General features: G+C 38.4%; 1 protein-coding gene and 2 pseudogenes across 2 annotated transcripts; 1 reads left to right on the forward strand and 2 right to left on the reverse strand.

Moving 5' to 3' along the window:
* Positions 1 to 1,487: 1,487 nt before the first annotated feature.
* LOC135693553 (uncharacterized) lies at positions 1,488 to 11,090 on the reverse strand (annotated as a pseudogene). Its single transcript, XR_016145317.1, has 7 exons — positions 10,984 to 11,090; positions 7,137 to 7,790; positions 6,392 to 6,992; positions 5,358 to 5,585; positions 3,851 to 4,357; positions 3,147 to 3,410; positions 1,488 to 2,831 (listed from the first exon to the last, which is right to left on the reverse strand). The product of XR_016145317.1 is annotated as an uncharacterized LOC135693553 (transcript).
* LOC148960619 (uncharacterized) lies at positions 4,756 to 21,371 on the reverse strand (annotated as a pseudogene).
* On the forward strand, positions 15,566 to 16,690 carry LOC148960620 (E3 SUMO-protein ligase ZBED1-like). Its single transcript, XM_089116267.1, has one exon. The coding sequence runs from the start codon at positions 15,566 to 15,568 to the stop codon at positions 16,589 to 16,591; it is 1,026 nt and encodes a 341-aa protein (XP_088972393.1). The 3' UTR covers positions 16,592 to 16,690.
* Positions 21,372 to 22,251: the final 880 nt, after the last annotated feature.

A 22,251-nucleotide genomic window follows, 5' to 3' on the forward strand; every position in this document is an offset into this window, starting at 1 on the left:
AATATTTGAAATGCTTTTACAAACGTAAAACTTGCAAAAAAGGGATATCTCATGTGCTATTGTACTAATTCAGATCTTCTTTTTGTTAACAATTTCAGCCACCCACCCAGCCACCCCCATCCCCAGTTTCATGCAAAACTTGAATTCCCCTCTAGAAATTTGTGAACCAGAAAACAAAAAATAGTTATGAGACATAATTTCAATTACTATTCACAAAATCAGATGTGCAGAAAGTAGCAGATGTGTAGTCCTGCTTCAACATATATTCCAAGCATTAAGTAACGGCAAATCAATACATTTATCTTCCATGAACATGGACTCAACTGATAACTTATATTATACCTTCAAAACAAAAGTTATTTGAACAAGGACAGAAAACGAAAGGCCTATATGTCAAGCAAATACCAATACTTGCAATCCTTTCAAATAAATGAGATCTTTTGCTCCCTCATTAACAAAATTGTGCTATAAAACTTTTGATATCCTTTTTTATCAAGACAACTTTTTGATAGCCTTCTCTACAATGACACCATATACACTCCTCCCATTTCCAAATGCCTCCATGTTTGTTATCTATAGTTAAATATTTAGATTTATATTTGCGAAGTTAATTTTATACATCAACCTGTAGCCAAAGCTCTTTTAGTCAACACTGTTTTTCTATAACATCAAAACCTAATTTTTAATAAAAGTAAATGTGGGGAAGGCTCAAGGTCATCTGCTCCCCACCATGGATGAAACTTTTACAGTAACTTTACTTTCACTTTTGGTGACACTTTTACTTTCACAGTTTTTCAGTAAATTTGATAAGCAAAGACAAACACCAAACAACACATAAGAAATTACAACAGAACACAGAGATAGAGAACTGAAAAAAGTGAAAGAGATAGCTACACAGCTGCAACAATCCCTGGACCCCTGTTTTCAACAAAACAGCCCTTGAACAAAATTTTCCTGAATATCAGCAAGGGAAAATTCCTTCTTAGCAAGAACAAACATACTTTCCAGTCCAGTTTCATTGTCATTTGGAAAGTGACTTCAAAATGGAAAATATTGAAAGAACATAACTCAGCGACCAGCTTTGTTCAATTTTACAAGACTTTTGTGATCCTGTATCCACTTGTACATTGCATGGATGTCACAATCTTCTAGTAAGCTTGGCTTCACACCTGAATATGAGCTATACTTTCTTCCAGGAATGACCTGAAATGCACAATTCTTTATCAATTCCCCAACTATTTTCTTCGAGTCTCCTGAAATGTTAGCTTTGATGTGCTTTCCAGATCTTCGTAGAACATTGCAGCAGCTGTAGTCAAAGTTCTCCAACATCTTCTTGTTCACTGTGAGTGCCTTGCAGAATCTGTCAACAGCCCTTGTGTTTGTTGCATTTGGCCCAAGGTTCCTGATAACACTCTTCAACAAATTGTTGTAGTGTGTGCGGAAATGTCCCCCAACCTCGTTTTGTTTCTTTTGTTTATTTTTTGAAGTGTCGTTTGTTTTCTTCTGGGCTTTTTGTTTTGTTGTGGAAGGTGGAAGTAGGTGTCAACACCTAGTAAGAAAAAGGAATGAACTCTCGCTCGCGTTCGAAATTGACTCTCAAAGAACCATCGCTCCTTTCGAAGAAACTCTAAGAAATCGCTCTTTTCGAAGAAACTCTAAGAAATCGCTCTTGAAACCGAAGAAACTCTCGAGGAACTCTCAAGATAAAGGTTTCCCGTACAAGGACACAAAACCAGGTGAAATCTTTCAGTTTATTAATGAAATCTTGATATTCAAAGAAATTCGGAATAAAGATTCTCTTACATTCTTGGACGCTTACATTAATTATTCGTTGCTTATTTTGTTTGTTAGTTTTGTTAGATTATAAGATTATCGTTGTTTTTGAATATATATACAGTCCTCTTCAATTATTAGATAAATATCTCTCGTATTTTCTTTGAGCCCTTGTGGGCGTATCTAACACGTAGAATTAAGGGACGAGAACCCTACGTGTCTACGAAGTTCGTAAATAGTGCTCCATAGCTAGATCCCTGGATATGTTTTCTCCACGACCATGTCTACTCTTGCTGAACCTGTTCCGAATCAAAGAATGGGCATCTCTTTCCGATAGGATAGCATAAACCTGGAACAACAAGTAGAGACCCTTCAAGTGCATATTTCCTGCTGCGGGCACCATCTTGTTTCATATAAAGTAGCATGAACTTCCAACATCGAACAACTCGTAGTCCATCACCCTCGGAGACAGCATCAAAAAAATTCATGATCACCATGCCAATATCGAGCAAGGCACATTGATAATTCAACATGTCATCCTTAACAATAGCAGATGTATTAGGAGCTTCTTTGTGGAGTCCATGCATCTTTTCGTGTTCAATTCTTCTTTTCCCATCAAATTTGAAGGTTTGTAAACAGCCATGTTGTCTGCATAGATACATTCCATCATCATCTTTCACATTTGTTGCCAGTAACCAGTCTTAATATATTTGTCGATTAACAATGCTTGCATTGCGCTTCTTTCTGATGATGAAATTATCTACAACTTTGGCTGACAGGCTGTCTAACAACTCTTTCTTTTCTTTGATGCTCATCATTGATACATTATCAAGAACTGTATTTTGATCAGGTTCATCATCAACATCCTTGATTCCAAGTATCTTGCAATAAGCAGTAAGAACACGTGCAGTGACTTCCAAATTGAAGAACTGTTTGCAACCTTCTACCTTCTGGCTTACATCAGTTCTGACATTGCGTCTGTTGATAAACACTTTGTCTGCAAACATGGTACATTTGTCTGAGCTTGACTTTGGAGAATATATATGGTCAAATGCAACCTGGAAAAACACTCCATGAGCATAAAGATACCCCAAAAAGTAGAGATTTTCAACACATTTTCAAACATATGTTTATTAAAAGTCTCAGAAGTTGATTCCTGAAATCAACATATCATATGAGATGAAAATGTGCTCTTGATAAAAATGAAGTGCAAAAGACAAATGAAATACAATCTCCTAACTTTCGGCATTAATACTCTGAAGATTGGCTTTAAATTTAATCTGCATTATCTGCATAAATAGAATATCCTGAGTAATTGGTCTCCCAAAAATAATTCATTCCTCTAGAATTAGGGCTGTATGATCAATACATACCTGTAAAAATTTCATCCCAGCATGGAAGTCAGCAACTTCAAGGTGCAACCCATCAAGTCTTTCCTTTTGTGTGAAACCATTTGCAAGCTGCAAAAGGCAACTAACACCACGTTCAACAGTAAGCTGGTCCCCAACAACACCTTGCTCTACAAACTCTGTTGGATTTGTACTGTCATTGCATGGAGCATAGTCATGCAGCTTAGTCATGACCTTTTGCATTCCACTTGTTTCATTTTCATCTTCATAAATCATCTCAGCAAACGCCTTGGAACAAAGAGAGGGAATGTGTTGTTTGCATTTTATTACATCAAGTTACATCTAAAACACAACACTGCACATTATTAGAAAAGACTGTAGTTAAAAATTTCTCAACAGAACTCGATTTTATCATTTAAGCAAAAATAAATCTTGATGGTTTCTAGATGAATAGCAAAAAACTTTCTTACAATGATTAAAACAATTTGTTGAAAAGCTGTAATGATACTATAAAACTACTGAATCATGTAAATATAAATAAATATATAATGAGCTCCCTCAATAAATTTGTATTAAAATATTGAATATAAGCTCAAAAATATATCTATGTACTTTAATTTTTTAAATCTTAAATATCAACCAGCTGTGGTGGTGCACCTCTGTACATCACTTATGATTTAACCAACTGAAGTGAAAATAAAATGATTCACAAAAAAATGAATACTTACAGAACTAGTTGGCATGGCCATTTTTGAGGAATATTGATGCGCTATGTGGTTATTTGCAACCTTTTCCAATTGTTTCAAACATTTTATATTCTCCACAGCCAAACGACCACAAAGTGCTATGTAAATCAAGCGTTGCTGATTGTGCTCCATACTGCTTGGTATACAAAGATCATTCTCTAACTTGGCCAGATTTTTTATTGAAGGCTTTTGTGAGTGCAAGCCATCTCCCAAAATCCGGTTCTCTGTAATCATGAGCCCTACCCAATTCACAACTTTCTTTAGATTCTCAGCTGTCATTTGGTGAGGTTCAGAGCTGAAGTTGAAATTGTCAATGATCAGTTTACGTCCAGAGTAGGAACTGCTTATTGAATTTTTCACCATTTCCCCCTCCTTTGAAATCTTCTCTACAATGTCTCGCAAATGATCCCTTCCATACTCATCCAATTTCTTGTACAAGAATGTGTGAGAAACAGCCAGCCTTAGTGCACTCAGCCGCAACAAAGATGTCTATTCAGGAAAAAAGTGTATTATAATTGTATGCAAGTAACAATCAAGTAATGGGAACAATAAAACAACTATAAACATCAGTAATAAAACAACCCAGTGACCTACAGCACATATATGACCAGCAACACAAAACAATATTATACTGAGTAGTTAGAATTAAAAAAATTAAACAATTGGATATAATGGATAACATATGTAATTGAAAGATAAGGAAATGACAGTGTAACATGTGGGAAAGGTTAATTGTTTCGAAATTTTTCTATTTAAGTGCAAGGTGAATATTCTTCAAAATTTTTAACTTTTCTTTTTATCTAAATTTTGTTTGCTAACTGTAACCAACTAGATAGATCATTTTTGCGCTTTTGTTTAAGTTGTGACTAGATTTGGCAACTATCTGGCCATCTTCAGAGCAACTGACAATAAATATATATATACATTTATAGGCAACAGCTTTTAATTTTACTGTCTATAGATTTGTTATACTTTCTCCCTTGAGTTAAAAAAAACGAATTACTCATCATAAAGCCAGAATGTTGCATCATCATGGAAATGATCAACTGGACTGCAGTCATCCGCTTGGATCTATTTTTGAGACATACTGCTGCTGCTACGGCTGGGGTGAAAAACAAGTCATCCTCCTTTCTTTTTGAGCTCCGTCAACACATGGTCATCAGGACAGACCTAGATAAAGGCATTTGTTGCTTCAGTTCTTTATCTAGTTTGTCAAACGTGAAACCAAGCATGTCGTCTTTGCCAGTGAGACGTAAGCAGTTTCTTGCTGTGAAGATTCCATCGGCTCTTTCTTAGAAGGATTCTCTCAGCTTAGCTTTTTGCATAAAGATAAAACAAAGCAACAAGTACAACTACAGAAGGATATAAATTGGTTAGTGCACAGGCAGTTGTTAATAATCGGTTTCTGTTCATGTATATTTTTGATTAAGTAGTCAAGTGGTAAAGTGCTGCTTAATATCTGGAACTTTTGTTTTGCATTTCCTACTACCTGCTCTACATGTATTCTCACATTTGCAATCTTCCTTGTCTTTTGCACTTCAACTGCATTTAATTGCTTCTTTCCTTTGGTGAATGAGGGGTTCAATGTGTAAGCACCATGTTCAGCAGTAATCTCTTTAATGTCAAAGCCACGATCAGCCAGTACAACATCTCCATATGGCAAAAAACTAAGAAAATCTGAATTGGTTGTCATGTGTTTATCACTTGTGCAACCACCCTAACCATTGGACATATAACAAATTGACCCTTAGAGTGTTATACCAATGAGACATTTCACTGTATTGTGGTGCTTGTATGAGGACCAAGTTTGTGCTCTTGCATTCAGGTCAGATGGCCGTTCTATAAATATTTCAAAGCAATCTATAATCACCCTCACACGCTTCTTAAATTGTTTATAAAAAACCATCGGCATTGTTTTTGCTATTTATCTGGCCAAATAACTAATTGTTTTAAGTTTGTTGTCAGATTCTCAGAAGGCTGCCATCTTGATTCGTTGAAACATGGTAAATGCGGAGGCGTGTGACCCAGTCCTCCCTCGATCAAACAGAAGGCGACACGTGTTTGTGCTGACAAGATGTGTGCTGCTTCATTGGCCTACTGACGGCGAATTGGTTTGTTCTGTTTGCTTATTTGTGCTACTGAGTACGTTTAACTAGTATTCTACTGTGTATGATAACTAGTTGTTCTACTGTGAACGCCTATCAATTTGTTTATTGTACATTACTGTTGTACAAGTAGCGAAAGTGGTTTTGTATTGTTATTACCACTGCTACAGAACTGTCTGGTATAGTTCGTAGGTGGCGTTGGTGGTGACAAGGGGAGGTTGGAGGTCACCTTAGCTAGTTATCTTATTAAATCACTTTAAGTTACGATAGCTTGTGATTTAATCACAAAGTTTGTATACAGTATGTAAATTGTGGATCTGAAAACCCTTGAAACAGTGTTTCTATTAACATCAAATCTGTGTGCAAGATCAACAAGCTGAAGATTTAGTCTCATTCTCATTAAGGTTAGGATACGTACTTGAAACTTATTTAAACTGGAGTTCCCATTTTTTGAAATGTTTGATGAAACTAGATTGTGAACAGCCTTCAGTATTTCCTTTGAGGTCAATCCTGTAAAATAACAGACTTCTACATCATTTTTGAAATCTGAAAGCTGCTTGAATTGCAGCCTTCCCAATGTTTCTTCCATCTTTGGAAATTGGGCTTGAAGCACCTCAATTTTTTGTCTTGCATCAATCAAAGGATAATCAAGGTCATGATGTTCATTATGAATGCCCTTTTCAATGGTTAATGGATGCTTTTCAATTGGGCCTTCAGCATCAGAAGCAGAAAGGGATTCACCAATGGGACTTTTAAAATGGAAATCTGCACCAAGAATTGGCAAAGGAACATCAGCAAGAACAAAGATCCAACGGTATGTACGGCGTAGTCCTACATCTATGGTCATAGATTTTTCGCCATATGTTTGGATGGTTGTCTTGTTGACGGCCTGCAGGGTGAATGATGAAGACGAAGGATGTCGTTTGACAGCAGGTGTTGGCGGGAGAACATTGACGTCACTGCTTGTATCCACCAAGGAAGGTGTACCGGTGGTACGGTCGGTGACATAAAAGAGGCGACTGTGGTTGTTGAGTGGGCCAGTGGGACTTGTCGCCGCTAGTCGCTGGGCTTGGTAGTTTTCCGATTACTGGGTGGAGTTGTTCGCTGTGAAGGAGCATGGCATTGTACAGTGGTGGGCATTTGAACCAAATCGGCGATGGTACCAACAAATGGAGCTTTGTGGGCGGGAAGCACTGGCATCTCGGCGATGAGTAGATGACTGTGAAGGAGCAGGACTGCGACCACGTGAGTGAGAACGAGAGTATGTGCGAGAACGTGGCTGGAATCGACCTTGAGTGACAAGTGTAGCCAGTTGAGTTGTCAGGCTGTTGACTTGGTTGCGGAGGTCGTGGATTTCCTTTGCTAAGGAGAAGTCGACTGGAGATGGCGAGATGCTGGTGATGGATGGCTGTGGAGGAGCAACTTCAAGAATTTTGTCAGCTAGCAGGGCGAGTTCGTCGAGTTGAACGGTGTCAGGGGTCAAGGCCAAGATCAGCTGAATGTTTTTATGGCAAATGTTGGAGAAAAAGTCATTATCACCAAGGAGTTGACGCATTCGTCGCAGCTGTTGGGAAGGTTTTCTGTCGCCAAGTTCTTCAGATATGAATAGTTGGTCAAACCGCTTTTGTTCAGAAGCCGAAGTTTGATTGATGAGTTCTGACTTCAAAACATCGTAAGGGTTGGTAGTTGGAGGTGAAATGAGAATGTCCCTTATTTCTTGAGCAATGTCTGGCTGGAGCGAAGATATCACGTAGACAAATTTTGTTGACTGTGAGGTGATGTTGAAATTGTGTTGTGGGTCAGAAATTGTTCTTCGACTTGAGCAAACAAGACAATCGGATCATTAGGCCAGTATGGAGGAAGTTTCAAAGCAAAAGCTTGGACAGTAGGCGATGAAGCAGAAGCAGTCAATGTTGATGTGGATGCAGCGGCAGTGGATAGTGAATCTTTGTTCATGGTAATGTTGAAATGGCAATGAAAATGGCGTGGAATAGATGGGCAAAATAACACCAAACATGAACAAGTAAGAATCCAAAAATAAGCTGCGATAAAATAGAAATAAACAGCAAAAACAACGTCATGGTTACCAATTTAATAGGTCAAATTGTGGCTGTGCAGGAATAATGAACTATTAATAAATAAGTTGTATTGTACAATCTCATCGATCTTTATCTTTATAATCTTGATTCTTGTTTTACGCTGCCTTAGGCCATCGACACAATGAAAACAAATCTGCTGAGTTTTTGTGCGTCTTTTCTCCAGCGAAATGAAAACTAACTAACTTAAAATCTATTGGAAAAGTATATTCATAAGCGGTGATTTATTACATAAAATAAATAAGGTACCGTGGGAAAGGAAGGGCTAGGCCGAGTGTGAATAGTTTATGAATTGAGGTGTAGGTAGATGTGTAGGGTTAATGAGGGCCTTAACAAAAGAGAGGAAATGTTGACATAGTGATATGTTCGTAGAGTGTAGTGAAGAGGTAGTGATGTAAAGAAATTCCTGTAGGTAAAATAAACAAAGTAAAAATGGATGGCGATAGGTGAGGAAAAATTAGAATGAATGAAATCACTACAGACTCTTGTCATTGTTGACAGGCTCCACAATTTTTAGCCTTTCTCTTCTTTCTCCCATTGTCATCACTCAATAGGTCTTTGTATCCCAGTTGGGTTCAGTCAGGGTTGGACTCATCATGCAGATCAGCAGGTTCTCCTAGCAATACAAAATTGATTAAAATTAATAACTTTAAACAAAAAAAATAACAAACATTAGAAACAAGAATATAGGCACTCAATTCGGTGATATATTAACCTTAAGAATTGTAAAATTATTTTGCAAGGAATACTTTGAAAGACCCATTCAACAGGAACGAGTAAACATACAAGACCCAGGCAGACAACATCCAAACATATTTTATCTTTATTCGTGCACAAAAGAGTTTTATAAGCAGGGCTACACTCATGACACTCGAAGAAACTTTTGCAAGTTAAGCAAGCATGCCAAAGTCAAAAAGCAATCATCGTCTGAATAGAAATTATTCAAAACACAAGAATTGTAAGACACCTTCTCTAAAATGTTCACTACAAACTCGCCAATACTCCATCTTCTTCCAAGATGAAACTGAACGATTAATGGCTGTGAACCATAACCGGCGTCTCTTTGCGGAAAGCTCTTCCACTGCCTACCCTCACTCTTCCGTATTGTCGATATTCGAAAGAAACCTAACCCGTCTACTTTCGTTTTCGTATTACTGCAACCAACAATCCAACAGCGAGATGGCATCATTAATTACAATTTATGCTGAGAGCTATGTCTGCACCTGTACGCACGTTACCATTGATCAACCTTCACTCCTCCAATATGACCACCACTGGGATTGTAGTTAGTTGTGGGTAGGACATGGGAACCGTCTATATAACAATCCGGTATCCGGGAACCTTTGATGCGACCGGCTGTCTGGGGAGAGTTATTGGGTGAAACTTTTCTCTATCGTCGAAGATTCATACAGACACCACTACGAGCTCGAAAAGAAAATTGACCAATTTGCGATATATTTGTAAGGTTTCATTGTCATTTACACTTATTTGCATAGTTTGTTATCTTGGGAACAGCTTTTTTTAAAGCTTTTGCAAATTCCTTGCCCTGGCAAGCTACGCTGACCGTCTTGCTGAAAATGGTGAATGGAAATTGTGCCGTTGTTGCTTGTTGAATGGAACAGTCAATACAAGCTTAAGGCTTGGCGAAAAAAGGAATGCCAGACTCATGTAGGACAACTACACAGTAGATGTCCTTGTCTACAGCCATTCAAGCTTCATTCTTTTCAAAGTGAACTGTGCTTTGGTGATATAAGGGCTGAGTGGATGCGGAAGGTAAACCGTACAACCAAAAAGAGATGTCCATGAAAACCTGGTTTGAGTGACATGGTTTGCTCAAATTATTTTTTTGAGGGTAAACCAACAGCTGAAAGTAAGTCCTATCCCAACATTGAATTTAGGAAACGACAACACCCCTGGAAAAGCCAGGAGACAGCTAGACTGTAGGCCAGTTACTGAAGAGTGCACATAAGATTGTGATACTGAAGGGCTATGGGTAACTATGGTTAACTATTGAATAGTTGGGTATCGGTGCACAACAAGTCAAGTTTTTTGTTCAAAGACAGTTTGCTGTTTCGATTTCCAGCTTCACTTGATTGGCCTAGGCGGGTCACAGACAGAACTCGCTGCTCATCACTGGTCAACGTCTCAAATTGGGTGAGATTTACCCTTATCTTTCAATATTAGGTGGTTTATTGCCTGTAATTATTTAGCAATGGCTAACTCATCGTCCACACCAGTTAATAATGCAGACTCCAAAACATTCTCCCCTCAAGAACTTTCTGATTGATATCAAAGGCTGGACGATACAGTAAGGGAACTGGTTTCCCTCATTTGAGATCAATCTAATGCGGTGGGCTGGTCTAATTCCGCCACCTCTTGCACTCAAACTACAAATGATTGCCATCTTGCAGGTATGCCTGTGATTTCGGCGGAGGGTGGGTTGAATGCCCATCCTGCCACAGCACCCACCTTTCTCAAACACCAGTCGGCCCTCAGCGGCTTGCCATGAACCTTGGCTCAGCAATTTTCACCAATCAATTGTTGACGCTGTTAGATGCCAATTCAGCTCAGCCTCTCCTAATTACAAGTGCTGTCTCCCTGTTCAGTGGCAGCCAGTCTTTTGAGGGGGGCCAGTGGGCCAAGGTTCATGGCTTACAGAAGCAGCAGATCAGCATTCACACATATGGTGTTATGCTTCATTTTTTAACTTGCTGCAAAAGACAGCAATGTTCATCAAAGACTCGTACAAGAGGGCAGATGTCTGGAAAAAACAGATAGAGGAGAGGATCATAACATGAGAGTGGAAGTAGCTTTCAAAGAAATAAGAATCCATAAAAGGAAAAGATTGGCAGGCGAAGCAGCTGAGGAAGGGAGAAGTCTCGACGCACTAACGCAATTCCAAGTGGACACTCACACTGTCGTTATGGATAGAGCAGTGGAAGCATTAGAATCTCGCTTCACCTTCCATAAAAGTCTGTTTGCAGATTTGTCTTGCTTAGACCCAACGAGATTTGAAGACATCCTCCTGTATGAAATTCCTGAAAGAGCACTAGGTAGCATCTGCAAGTTGGCGTCATCAATCAACGTAGAAAGTCTAAGAGATGAGCTAAATTATTTTGCACAAAATTACTCTCAGCTGAAAAGAAGCATGAACGCTGAGTTCACAGTTTCACAGGGAATCGCAATCGCATTTGTCTTTGACCACACCCTCATTTCTCAGGCCACACCCATTAGGCCCCCTTGAGTCCACCATGACCGGTGATAAATTTTTAGCCAGTCGGCCACTGCCTCTGTTCCAGGTTACATCGTTTCTAAAATATTTGCAAAGGAATTTGTGAATTTTATCTTATTAAGACCTTGTAATTTAAAGAAACTCCTGCCATCTTAACGAGCACAAGGTCAGCTCGGACGCCGTGGATTTGCTTCCCATTTACTTTTTGCAAGACTGGGCAGAGGCCTGGGCTGTTTATAAAGGGGTTTTTCTTTTTAAGTACCCCAACCAACAAAAAGGATGATGCTGCCTTTAGAAGTATTTGCAGCTGAAAATCCTCAGGCACAGTGGGGAAAAATCCTTCCTACTTTGTGGATCACAACTATGTTGCCAACAGGTGTCACTAGCCAACAAAAGGCCACCAAGCATGTTTGTTCTAAGTGTGAAGGGAGACATAGGCTTCGTTTTAGCCCCTCTTTTACACAAGAGTTTACTTCTACAAAGCCAGCTCTGGCTGTGAGACAAAGGTCATCCTCACCGCCACACAGGAAAAGGTTCAAAAAGTGACTCCCACTTTACTCTTGTGTAACTGTAAATAATCAGTTAATCGATTCTAGTAGTGTAACTTGTATTAATATCCCCATATGGGAGGTTTTTAGCTCAAATATCGTGCACCCTGACTCTGTTTGGTCTTGGGACGGTCTCAATTTTGGTATTTTATATGAAGGCATAAATGAGGGCTCTTTAAAATCAGCGTCACGGAATTGTGCCATTGGTTACCAGCAACAGTTGTCTCAGAGTACTTAGTGGAAGAGCTCCGTTTTAAGTCCATAGCAGGTCTATTTCCAAGCCCTCCAAGTTCTGGGCTTCATCGCATCCGATTTGGGGCTATTCCAAAATTCACCCCGGGGTAGTTTGGCCTAAGCTCCAAAAAGTGCACTCTGCTTTGTCCCTCTGGTTAAACCGTAAGCGTGGTCCAAAGCGTGAGTTGCTTTCTTTAGTTGGTCTCTTGCAACATGCCTGTCAAGCTATGCCCCATGGTCGCCTCTTTTTACGTCAGCTAATAGACTGTGGTTATTTGGTTAAGGACTTTGTGCGTTTGTCCCTATGAACAAACACCAAGGAGTTTGATTCTAAAGTTACTTACGAGGCTTCAGCACTTTATCAGAACTGGATCAAGTTAGAGACAATACTAACTTCGTTTGTCTCCATGAGGATATTTCAGTTCTCTACTCCAGTTTAAAAGTATCTTCAAACTCAAGGGTTAGATGTTATGACTGCGTATAGAATGGCACAGTGCCTTGCAACCAGCCTAGCCACCATAAGAGAGACTTTCTGTGAAACAGATAAGAGGGCCAAGGAATTTGCAGAAAGTCTTTTTGAAGAAGGATTTGTTATTGCATCAGAGCTGAAGGAACCAAGAGTAAGAAAGAGGCTAATGATCGATGAAGGTCCAGATGAAGTTGAATCAATGGGCACAGCAACAAACCGCTATGAAATCGATCCTTACAAGATCATGCTGGACCTAGCAGTTGGTTACGCAATTCACATATTTAATAACTGTAAGTTATCTGCTGTGATTTTAAAGGAAACATGGCAGCAACCGTCAGCGACTGCTAGAAAGCACAGCGAATGCCCAGTAGAAGACTTCCTTTGCTTCAAAATGGACGGTTCATGGAGGAAGTGCAAAAATACGAGTGTGTATACAATCAATTCCATCAAAAATAGAGAAATAAATTTGTTTAACTCAACTGCTGGGCTAAGATCAATGAAAAATTTGCATGTTGCCAGAGGAAGCTGAAAAAAGATTCAAAAACATTTGAAGTTCATACGAGTGATATTTGAAGCAAGTGAAGAACATACCATCTGGATCTGGAAGAGATGCAATGCCATCTCCAAACGAATTTAAACATCTAGATTGGCTCAAGCCTCTCATAGTTCACAAATAATCTCCATCAAACTTGAATCTCACTGATGAAGTAGAAGAAAAGTCTGACGGAGAACAAGATCAAGAAGAGAGATAGTTTTGATTCTCTTCCATCTCCATCTGACAATGTCCCAGACAAAATTGCTGCTGAATTGGATCAAGAATCTAGGTCAGAATCTCGAAAGGGTGATATATACACATATCATATTTACAGTTCTCTTCTGGCAATATTGAGGATGATAATAATGGCAGCCAAGGCCAAGATCCTTCAACACAGAAAGAAATCACATTGGGAAATAGATAAATTAACAAAGGCTAACACCAGCACCCAGAAAAGAGAGGATTCAGAGGTCCAATCTCTGACAGCAGCTGGTCCTCGCCCCTTCATATGGTTCCAAAGCCCACATCTGGTGACTGGCGTCCCTGTTGAGACTATCATGGTTTGAACAATGTAACAGTACCCCTTCGCTACCCCATTCCTCACATACAAGATTTTTCTTCATCACTCTACGCAAAACAATATTCTCCAAAATCGCCTTGGTACACGCTTATCACCAAATTCCTGTCCATCCAGAGGATGTATCCAAAACTGCCATTTTGACACCTTTTGGACTGTATGAATTTCTTTGAATACCTTTCGACCTACGTAAGCTGCTCAGACATTTCAAAGATTCATTGACGAAGTTCTATGGGGTCTCGTTTTCGCTTACACATACATCAACCACCTTCTAATTGCCAGTTCTTCTGAATCAGAACGTCTCCAGCATCTGGAACTTCTTTTTACCCACCTTTCCGAATTGCTACATGTAGATTGCTACATGCCCATGAAATTAATAAAAAGGTAAATGGGGTCCATTTACAAACTAAATGCCTAACTTGAAACATCTTCCACATTTTACCAAAAAACAGGCAATCTCATTTTAAAACCTGACCAAAAAAGGAAGGTCCAACAAGTGCAAATTTAGGCTTCCTGTCCCCCAGCTGGCCATTCTTCCATCTGTATTAACTGCTATAAGGCAGGGGTATCATGGGGTGGCACCCACTCATTGTGGCAGGATTTGAACATTTGTAAGCAAAAACAAATCACACCATGGGAATTAACTACATAATTTGAACCTATCTACGAAGATAAAGAGGTTAGTGTAGGAGAAATGCAGTAAAGATGTATAGTATAGTGAAGATGTTTTTGTTCAATGTTAAAAATTTCCCAAACCGCAGTTTGGGGTTACACTTGTCCCTTCAGCAGGGCTAGAGCCATGTCAACATCTTCAAGTTTGATCAGTCCAAGGGTCAGGTGTAGGCCTGTCCACCGAAGGTCGAATAATCGATATTCGGTTGCTTGGCTAGGTATTCGGTTACGTCATACACTAATCGAATATTCAGATGTAACCGAATAGTTCGATTATTCGAATAGCAAAGATTAACCGAATAGCAACAGCTAGTCGAATAGCAATGACTGGTCGAATAGCGATTACTGATCGAATAGCAGTGACTGATCGAATAGCAGTGACTGATCGAATAGCAAGACTGGTCAAATAGCGATGACTGATCATCAAATAGCAATGACTAGTCGAATAGAATGACTGATCAAATAGCGATGACAGATCAAAAATAAACATGCATGCATGCTGCGGGGAAAACTGCACCCATACGCAAACTGGGTGGGTAGGGGGTCTGCATAGCGTTGTTAAACCTGCGAAGAATTGGTTCAGGTTTATCGAAGATCATTTATAAAGCTCTGAATCATCAAAGCCTTATGGACACCTGAGATATGGCATCGAGGCAATCCTGATATGGGGACGGGGGAATTCGCTAATCAGGGTACGCGGAATGGGTTCTCCTATAATAAAGGAAAATATTACAAAAATAGTTTTCGAATCTGAATAATTTACTGGAGTTGCATTCTTTGATACAGCCAAATTTCAATGAGTTAGTCTTCAGTAAGTTTTTGCCACTTCCAAATCAAAGAATTTTACGTCTATGATAAAAGATATAAGCACCTCTTCTGGGTAATGGTGTTGAGACATTACGTAACTAGGTTTATTTTGAACCTTACTTATCAATCGCTTAAAATAGGCTGGGAATGCTGTTTATTGTGATTTAGTTAATCGCTTTCCATGGCAACTGCTTCGTAGTTTGCTTTGAGGGGGCTCTTATCAGCAAGGTATGATGTAAAGATGCTGAAATTACCTTAGAAAAATCGTATAAATAGGAAGTCATATGTGGCATTGTTTAGGAGTCATTTTAGAGCGGAAAAACTGTTAGTACTTTACTGAGTAAGTTTTATTTTAACATTTATTTAAACGGTGAAAATCATTTTCAACATAATTTTGTGTTCAATGAGCGACTGGAAATAAGATGAAAAGATCAAGTTTGGTTTGGGAATATTTTGCAAAAATAGACGAGAACAAGTTAAGTGTAAGACGCGAAGATCGTTTTAGTTATCGTGGTGGAACAAGTTCCATGTTGTCACGTGTCCGCAGCAAACACCCAACAGTGTGTCAACCTCAACAACAAAACGTCCAGATTCCAACTTCTAATCAGCCTCCATCCCGAGATTCCGCAGCAGCCTCAGCTGTCCAAAGTAGCCAACATGTACCGAAAAATCAGCAAACAATGACAAACTACATGATTGGGCAACAAAAGTGTAACTCTGGTAGGGCTGAACAAATCACCACATTGATAGCAAAGATGGTGGTCTTAGATATGATGCCAACTTACATGGTTCAGGGTAAAGGCTTTCGTCAATTTATGGGTTTTATTGAGCCAGACTATAAAGTCCCATCTCACCAAACAATAATGAGACGCATTAATAAAATGTACAACGAAGTCAGGAGAGATATAGAAAAAACTTTGGAAAACATTACTGATGTTTCTATAACTACTGATGCGTGGACCTCACTTGCAACTGAGTCGTACATTACTGTAACTGCCCGTTTTATAGATACAAACTGGGAGATGCAGACATTTGTTTTAGATACCAGTGAAATGGACGAGCGAAATTCGGCAGAGAACCTGGCAATACGTCTGGAGATGGTGAAGATGGAGTGGAGTTTGGAAGGAAAAATTCGCGTCTGTGTGAGAGATAACGCTGCAAACCAGGTAGCTGCAGAGAGACTTTGCGAAGACTGGGAAGATTTGCCATGTTTTGCCCATACATTGCAATTAGCTGTAAAGGAAGGCTTTGCAATCGAAGAAGTGAATTTACTCATCAAAGCTGCTTCCAAAATTGTCAAATATTTTAAGAAATCTGCGTCAGCAACAACAGCTCTTGAAGCAGCCCAGATTAAATTGAAAGTAATTGAAAGAAAGATGGAACAGTGTCTTCGAAATGTTTCAGCGTTTGGAGAGCCAAAAGCAATGCGTGCAAGCAGTTCTGTCTGATCACAATATTGTCAAGCCAACAAAAGAGGAAGAGTTGTCTCTAAGCGTAGTTCAGTGGAACAAAATTACTTCTCTGTTACCTGTTCTTCATGCGTTACAAATAGCAACAACTGCAATGTCTTCGGAGCAAAACACATCAGTTTTTTGTATTCTTCCTGCCGTCACTGGATTGTTGAAAAATTTTTTTGATGTGAAAATACAGGATTCGCAGCTACTGCGAGAATTTAAAAGGAAAGTTTCACAGGCCTTGAAGGAAAGATTTTTTATGGATTTGAAGGGTGATTCTGTTGCTGCAGTTTCATCTGCCTTAGACCCAAGACACAAGAACCTCAAATTCCTGTCTTCTGAAATGCAATTTTTTGTTCAAGAGCATGTGAGGTTTCTGTTCACTCTTGTCACGACTGATAAAGAACCCGTTGTGGAGGAAGAACCTGCTACAAAGAAATCTGTCATGGTACTTCTACTTGGATCAGATTATTATGATGACCAACAGCTACTACGAGATGAGTACAGCTACTTTCTTGAGGAACCTGCCATGCATCCTAATAGCAACCCATTAATTTGGTGGAAGCAGAATGCTCAAAGGTTTCCCAAGGTTGCATTAGTGGCCAAAAGATTTCTCTGTGCTCCCGCAACTTCAGTCCCCTCCGAAAGAGTGTTTACTGCTGCAGGGAACATCGTTAATAAGAAGAGATGCAGTCTGCTGCCAGAAAATGTCAACGCCTTAATTTTTTTTGAATAAAAATTTAATGACAACTTGAACATATTTCAATGCGTATGTTTTACAAACAATCGCTTTCCACAATAAATTTATAATCTTGCGAGTTTTAAATCTTAGCAGAGAGATTTGATCATCTATTGTATTTTATTGACCACACCCTATCACACCCATGTTTACGCCCATATTCGCCGAATAACCGAATAATCGCTTATATTCTATCCGAATAATCGAATAGTAAAATTTGGGGAGTTGGACAGCCCTAGTCAGGTGCCTTATACATGAATGAAAACATTAAGCTTATGTAAAGTAATTCTTAGAACAGGAGGCAAGAAGGAATTTTCAAGTTGTTACTCTGGGTTTGATACCAAATGCAGCCATTGGATAAGGTGACATCAGTTGCACAAAGTTGTAATATCATACAAATATTGGTAGTCAGAATAGTAATAATAATCATAATGATATTTGCCAGTCTGGATAGAAGTATCTTTGGATTCCAATGTATTATAAGAATTAATAGTTTTAAAAGTAATTAAAAAGACCGAAAATACCTAAAGAATATTGTTAAAATAGATTCATTTGGATCTGGAGGTTGTGGTAAAGTTTCTTTGAATTTGTGGAACTTTGTTCTTACAGTAGTTGCATTGTGTATAGGTAATCTCCCCTTCATGCTCAAAATACGTCCGTATCTGCTCTTCTAGATTGCTGTATGATATCAAATCTGTCTTATTTGTTTTGTAAGGTATTGTTAAATGATTGCAGTGGAAAATCGCGAAATCTGTTCTTTTTTCCAGTCCAGTAATAGAAGGTGCTATCAGAACTTATCCTTTTGTAAAACTCATTCAATATTATTGGAAATGAATTGTAGAATTCCTTGGTATCAAATGCATCTCCAAGCATTTCATGGAGTGTTGATATTAATGATTCAAAATCATCACTAGTCCCACTGTTGGGATGTTCTGGTGAAATTTTCCTACTTTTATATTCTGCTCTGCTAAGTTCCAGACTGGTTAGATTTGAAATTAACCCTACAACAATCTCCCTGGTTAGTCCATTTACTTTACTTATACTAATATTCCTGGCTACATCTAATAACCTAAAATCAATTGATTGTTTATCAAAGGAGGGGATCCAGTCTCTCATCAACCAATGAAGCATTGCCTTGATATGATGGGACCTGTCTTCCTCACTGAACCCACGACCTTCAACAGCTCTATACCGGTTCCTAATGATACGAACAAGATCAGCTTCATTTCTATAACATTTGCTCTCCATGAATTCAAGAACACCTTTAGACAAGATAAGTTCACAATCATGCACATTTTGTTTCCTCTCTCCTGTCAAAGCTTGCTTAGTTAGTCCTGTTTTGGTTCTTGTAGTGCTTCTAGGAAAGCCTTCATATTAATGTTTCTAAATAAACCTTGCCTAAAACAGTTTGTCAAATGCTTTAAAAGATGACCACGATCTTCTCTTTCATGAACATATTCCATTGTCTGGACACACATCTCTGGAAATGAACCATGCTCTATAAAATCAATTCCTTGCTCTGCATACTCATTAATTGAATGTATATACAAATACTGGGCAAAAAATGCTTTGAAGCATGCAGTGACAGTAGTCATTCTTTTATCAGAAGACCAAGGGTATGGGTCAAAATTAAAGGGAAAAAAGTTTGCTCTTCTGAAAATAAAAATGGCTTTATCAATGCCTTTTCCATCCATGCACAATTCATTTAAAAATACTATGTCCTCTAGAGGAACGTCTGGGTGCTCTTTCACTGGCTTTTGTGTAGAGGAAGGTGATGTTAAGAATTGTCTTATTTAATTAATATGAACCTTATCTGCTTTCTTTTTAGCATCCATCATTAATTATATAACTGACACTGGGCGATGACTTCCTTGGGTTCGCATAGAATTAAACTCTAAACCAGTGACAAAGCCAACAACAATGAGACCTCTGGCAATAAGAGCATCTTTCAATTCATCTCTTAAATCCCTAACTTTCTCAACACTTATAGAATGAAATGGCAATACTCTTACAGGAACTGCATATGGCTCTTTTCACTGTAAACCATAAAAATTAATAGATGAGTAGCTGCATCTCTGATTTTTGAGGTAGGAAGGTTGTTCATCACAGAGCTTTGCCAGCTGCTGAGGGATATTACTCTGCCCTGTTACAGATTCAGCCAAAAATCAAAGAAGAGTATTTGTCTTTTCCTGCAAATTCTTGTGCATTTCAATCAACTGCTTGAAACCTTCAACATCCCAAGCAAGAGCAACAATGATTCTTTGAAGGAACTTACTTTATGAACCATCTCGTTATAAATCTTCTTTGAACTTTTCAAACCCTTATCAAGGAAACTCAGATTTGCATCAACTTCAGCTAACATTTGTCCAAGATCAGAGGTAAGGACATTTTTTCTGGCTCCAATTCTAAGTTTACAGCAAAAAGCTCTCCTCTTATTATATAAATCATTTAACCTTTGCAATGCACTTTCACCAATATCAGTGTCACCTGTCCATTCATGTGGCATTGATTCCCTCAACGCTCTACTCACATCACACCAGTCTGCCTTTATCCAGAACCTACCACCAGGATTCTCCTTTGCAATGGTGTCCAACATAGCATCATGTATGACAGAAGATTTCTCAAAATCCATCTTTTGAATCTTATTTGCAAAGTAATCTTATTTACTTATAGAATGAAATGGCAATACTCTTACAGGAACTGCAAATGGCTTTATATCCTTTTCTCTTTTCACTGGAAACCATAAAAATTAATAGATGAGTAGCTACTTCTCTGTGCTTCAAGAAAATATTTTTGAGGTAGGAAGGTTGTTCATCACAGAGTTTTGCCAGGTGATGAGGGATATTACTGTGCCCTGTTTCAGATTCAGCCAAAAATCCATGAACAGTGTTTGTCTTTTCTTCAAATTCTTGTTCATTTCAATCAACTGCTTGAAACCTTCAACATCCCAAGCAAGAGCATCTACTTTGGAGGAAGCAAGAGCAACAATGATTCTTTGGAGAAACTTACTTTATCTATCATCTCATTAAAATTTCTCCTCTTATCGTATAAATCATTTAACCTTTTCAATGCATTTTCACCAATATCAGTGTCACCTGTCCATTCATGTGGCATTGATTCCCTCCACCCTCTACTCACATCACACCAGTCTGCCTTTATCCAGAACCTACCACCAGGATTCTCCTTTGCAATTTTGTCCAACATAGCATCCTGTATGACAGAAGATTTCTCAAAATCCATCTTTTGAATCTTATTTTGCAAAGTACGACAACTTAAACATGGAACATTTACTTTGGCTTTCATTGTATCAAAAATGTATGGATTTTTTGTTGCTGATGATGATGACCTACATTCTTTTCCAAGGCCATACTTATTTGCAATCACATGCTGACAATCATTACCCATTGATCTTTCTTGACTGACAACTGAATCAGGAAGTGGGGACCATAATGTTAAGCTTGTTGTATCACTATCAGTTAAGGAATTAGCATCTGCTCCATAAAGGCAAGATAAACTACTCATCTTGAGTGTCGTTGCAAGTATGGCACCATCTTCTGGAGTTCCTTTTGAACCTTGAACTGCATTTGAAAAGTCACTTTAATCAAATACTGGATCTGGAGAAAGCACATAAACACATCCAGAGACAGAATCCATTGACCCCACATCTAAATCATTTTCAATTTCGTATTGCCAACATGGGCCTCGATGCAAACAACCCCATTTTGATCCAAAATTTGCATACATGCTCACCTGCCACTGCTAATAATCCTCTTCACAAGATAGTCGATTGGACTTGGGCAAGGAGAAAAATTTAACTATGCAGTCAAAAAGACCAAAAGGCATCTTTCCAATTGGAAGACAGGTTTCCTTTCCATTGTCTCGTTTTAAAAATTTACCTTTTTCATGAAGATTGATAACAGCTGACATATAAGTTGAAAGGCAGTCATCAGAAAATTTACGTAAGATATTCTTATCTGTAGATAGATTTCTTGCAAACTTAGGAAATAAAATATTAAGCAACTTCAACCGCAAATCTACTGGCAAATTACCAAAGCCACTCAAACAGCTATCAAAAAAGAATTATTACTAGTATCACTGTTATTAATACTGGTAGTTAATTGCACAGAGAGTGAAGATTCAGAAAGGATGTCAGGAGAAGGATTTCCAGAAAAGTAATCAATATTAAAGTACTCCTCTGCCTCCTCAATGTTTTTAAAATTAGTGGCAAGATACGATGTAACTTTAGATTTCATTGATGAATGAGATGTCATTTTTGCAAAATATTCTTCACATGCTTCCCAAAAATTCAAATTTCTATGTTTGAACAGCCTGATTCATTCATACTTCTTTCTGCATGAATTCCACAAGATGATAAATCTCCTCCCTCGACCATGAATACTTTGGTCCCATTTTTTTTCAGAGATTCAACAAAGAGTTTGTTGCTGATAGAACTCACAGCACTTACTTTTTTGGCATTGGATTTTCCAGGGGTATCACCTTCTGGAACAATACCTTGTTTCTGCATTTTGATATCATTGAAATAGAATTTTGCCATTTATTAGAAAATTGCATGTTATTTAAGAAATTTCTACTTAGAATGTCAATAAAGAATGCCTCCATCAAAAAGGCAGTGTAAAAATAAAGAAATGCAGTGTCAAAAATGTACATTTTTCAAAGGATCCAGAAAATGCACGTCAGATTTCCATGAACAAGGACAGACATTTCTTGTATTGCATTTAACTAGCAGTGAGTACAAAGTTCCTACTTTATTAGACAGCTTTAGTCTAAATTTCAAAGTTATTTAACACTCACACTCAATACAAGGTCTTTAATGAATGCAACACACATTTAGACATGTAGCAGTGATAGCAATATTCCAAGCCTACATTGTACACAAGGATATGTTTCAATAGCA

Source organism: Rhopilema esculentum, chromosome 1 (genome assembly GCF_057945365.1).
Source record: "Rhopilema esculentum isolate cy_ngs chromosome 1, ASM5794536v1, whole genome shotgun sequence".
Classification (NCBI taxonomy): domain Eukaryota; kingdom Metazoa; phylum Cnidaria; class Scyphozoa; order Rhizostomeae; family Rhizostomatidae; genus Rhopilema; species Rhopilema esculentum.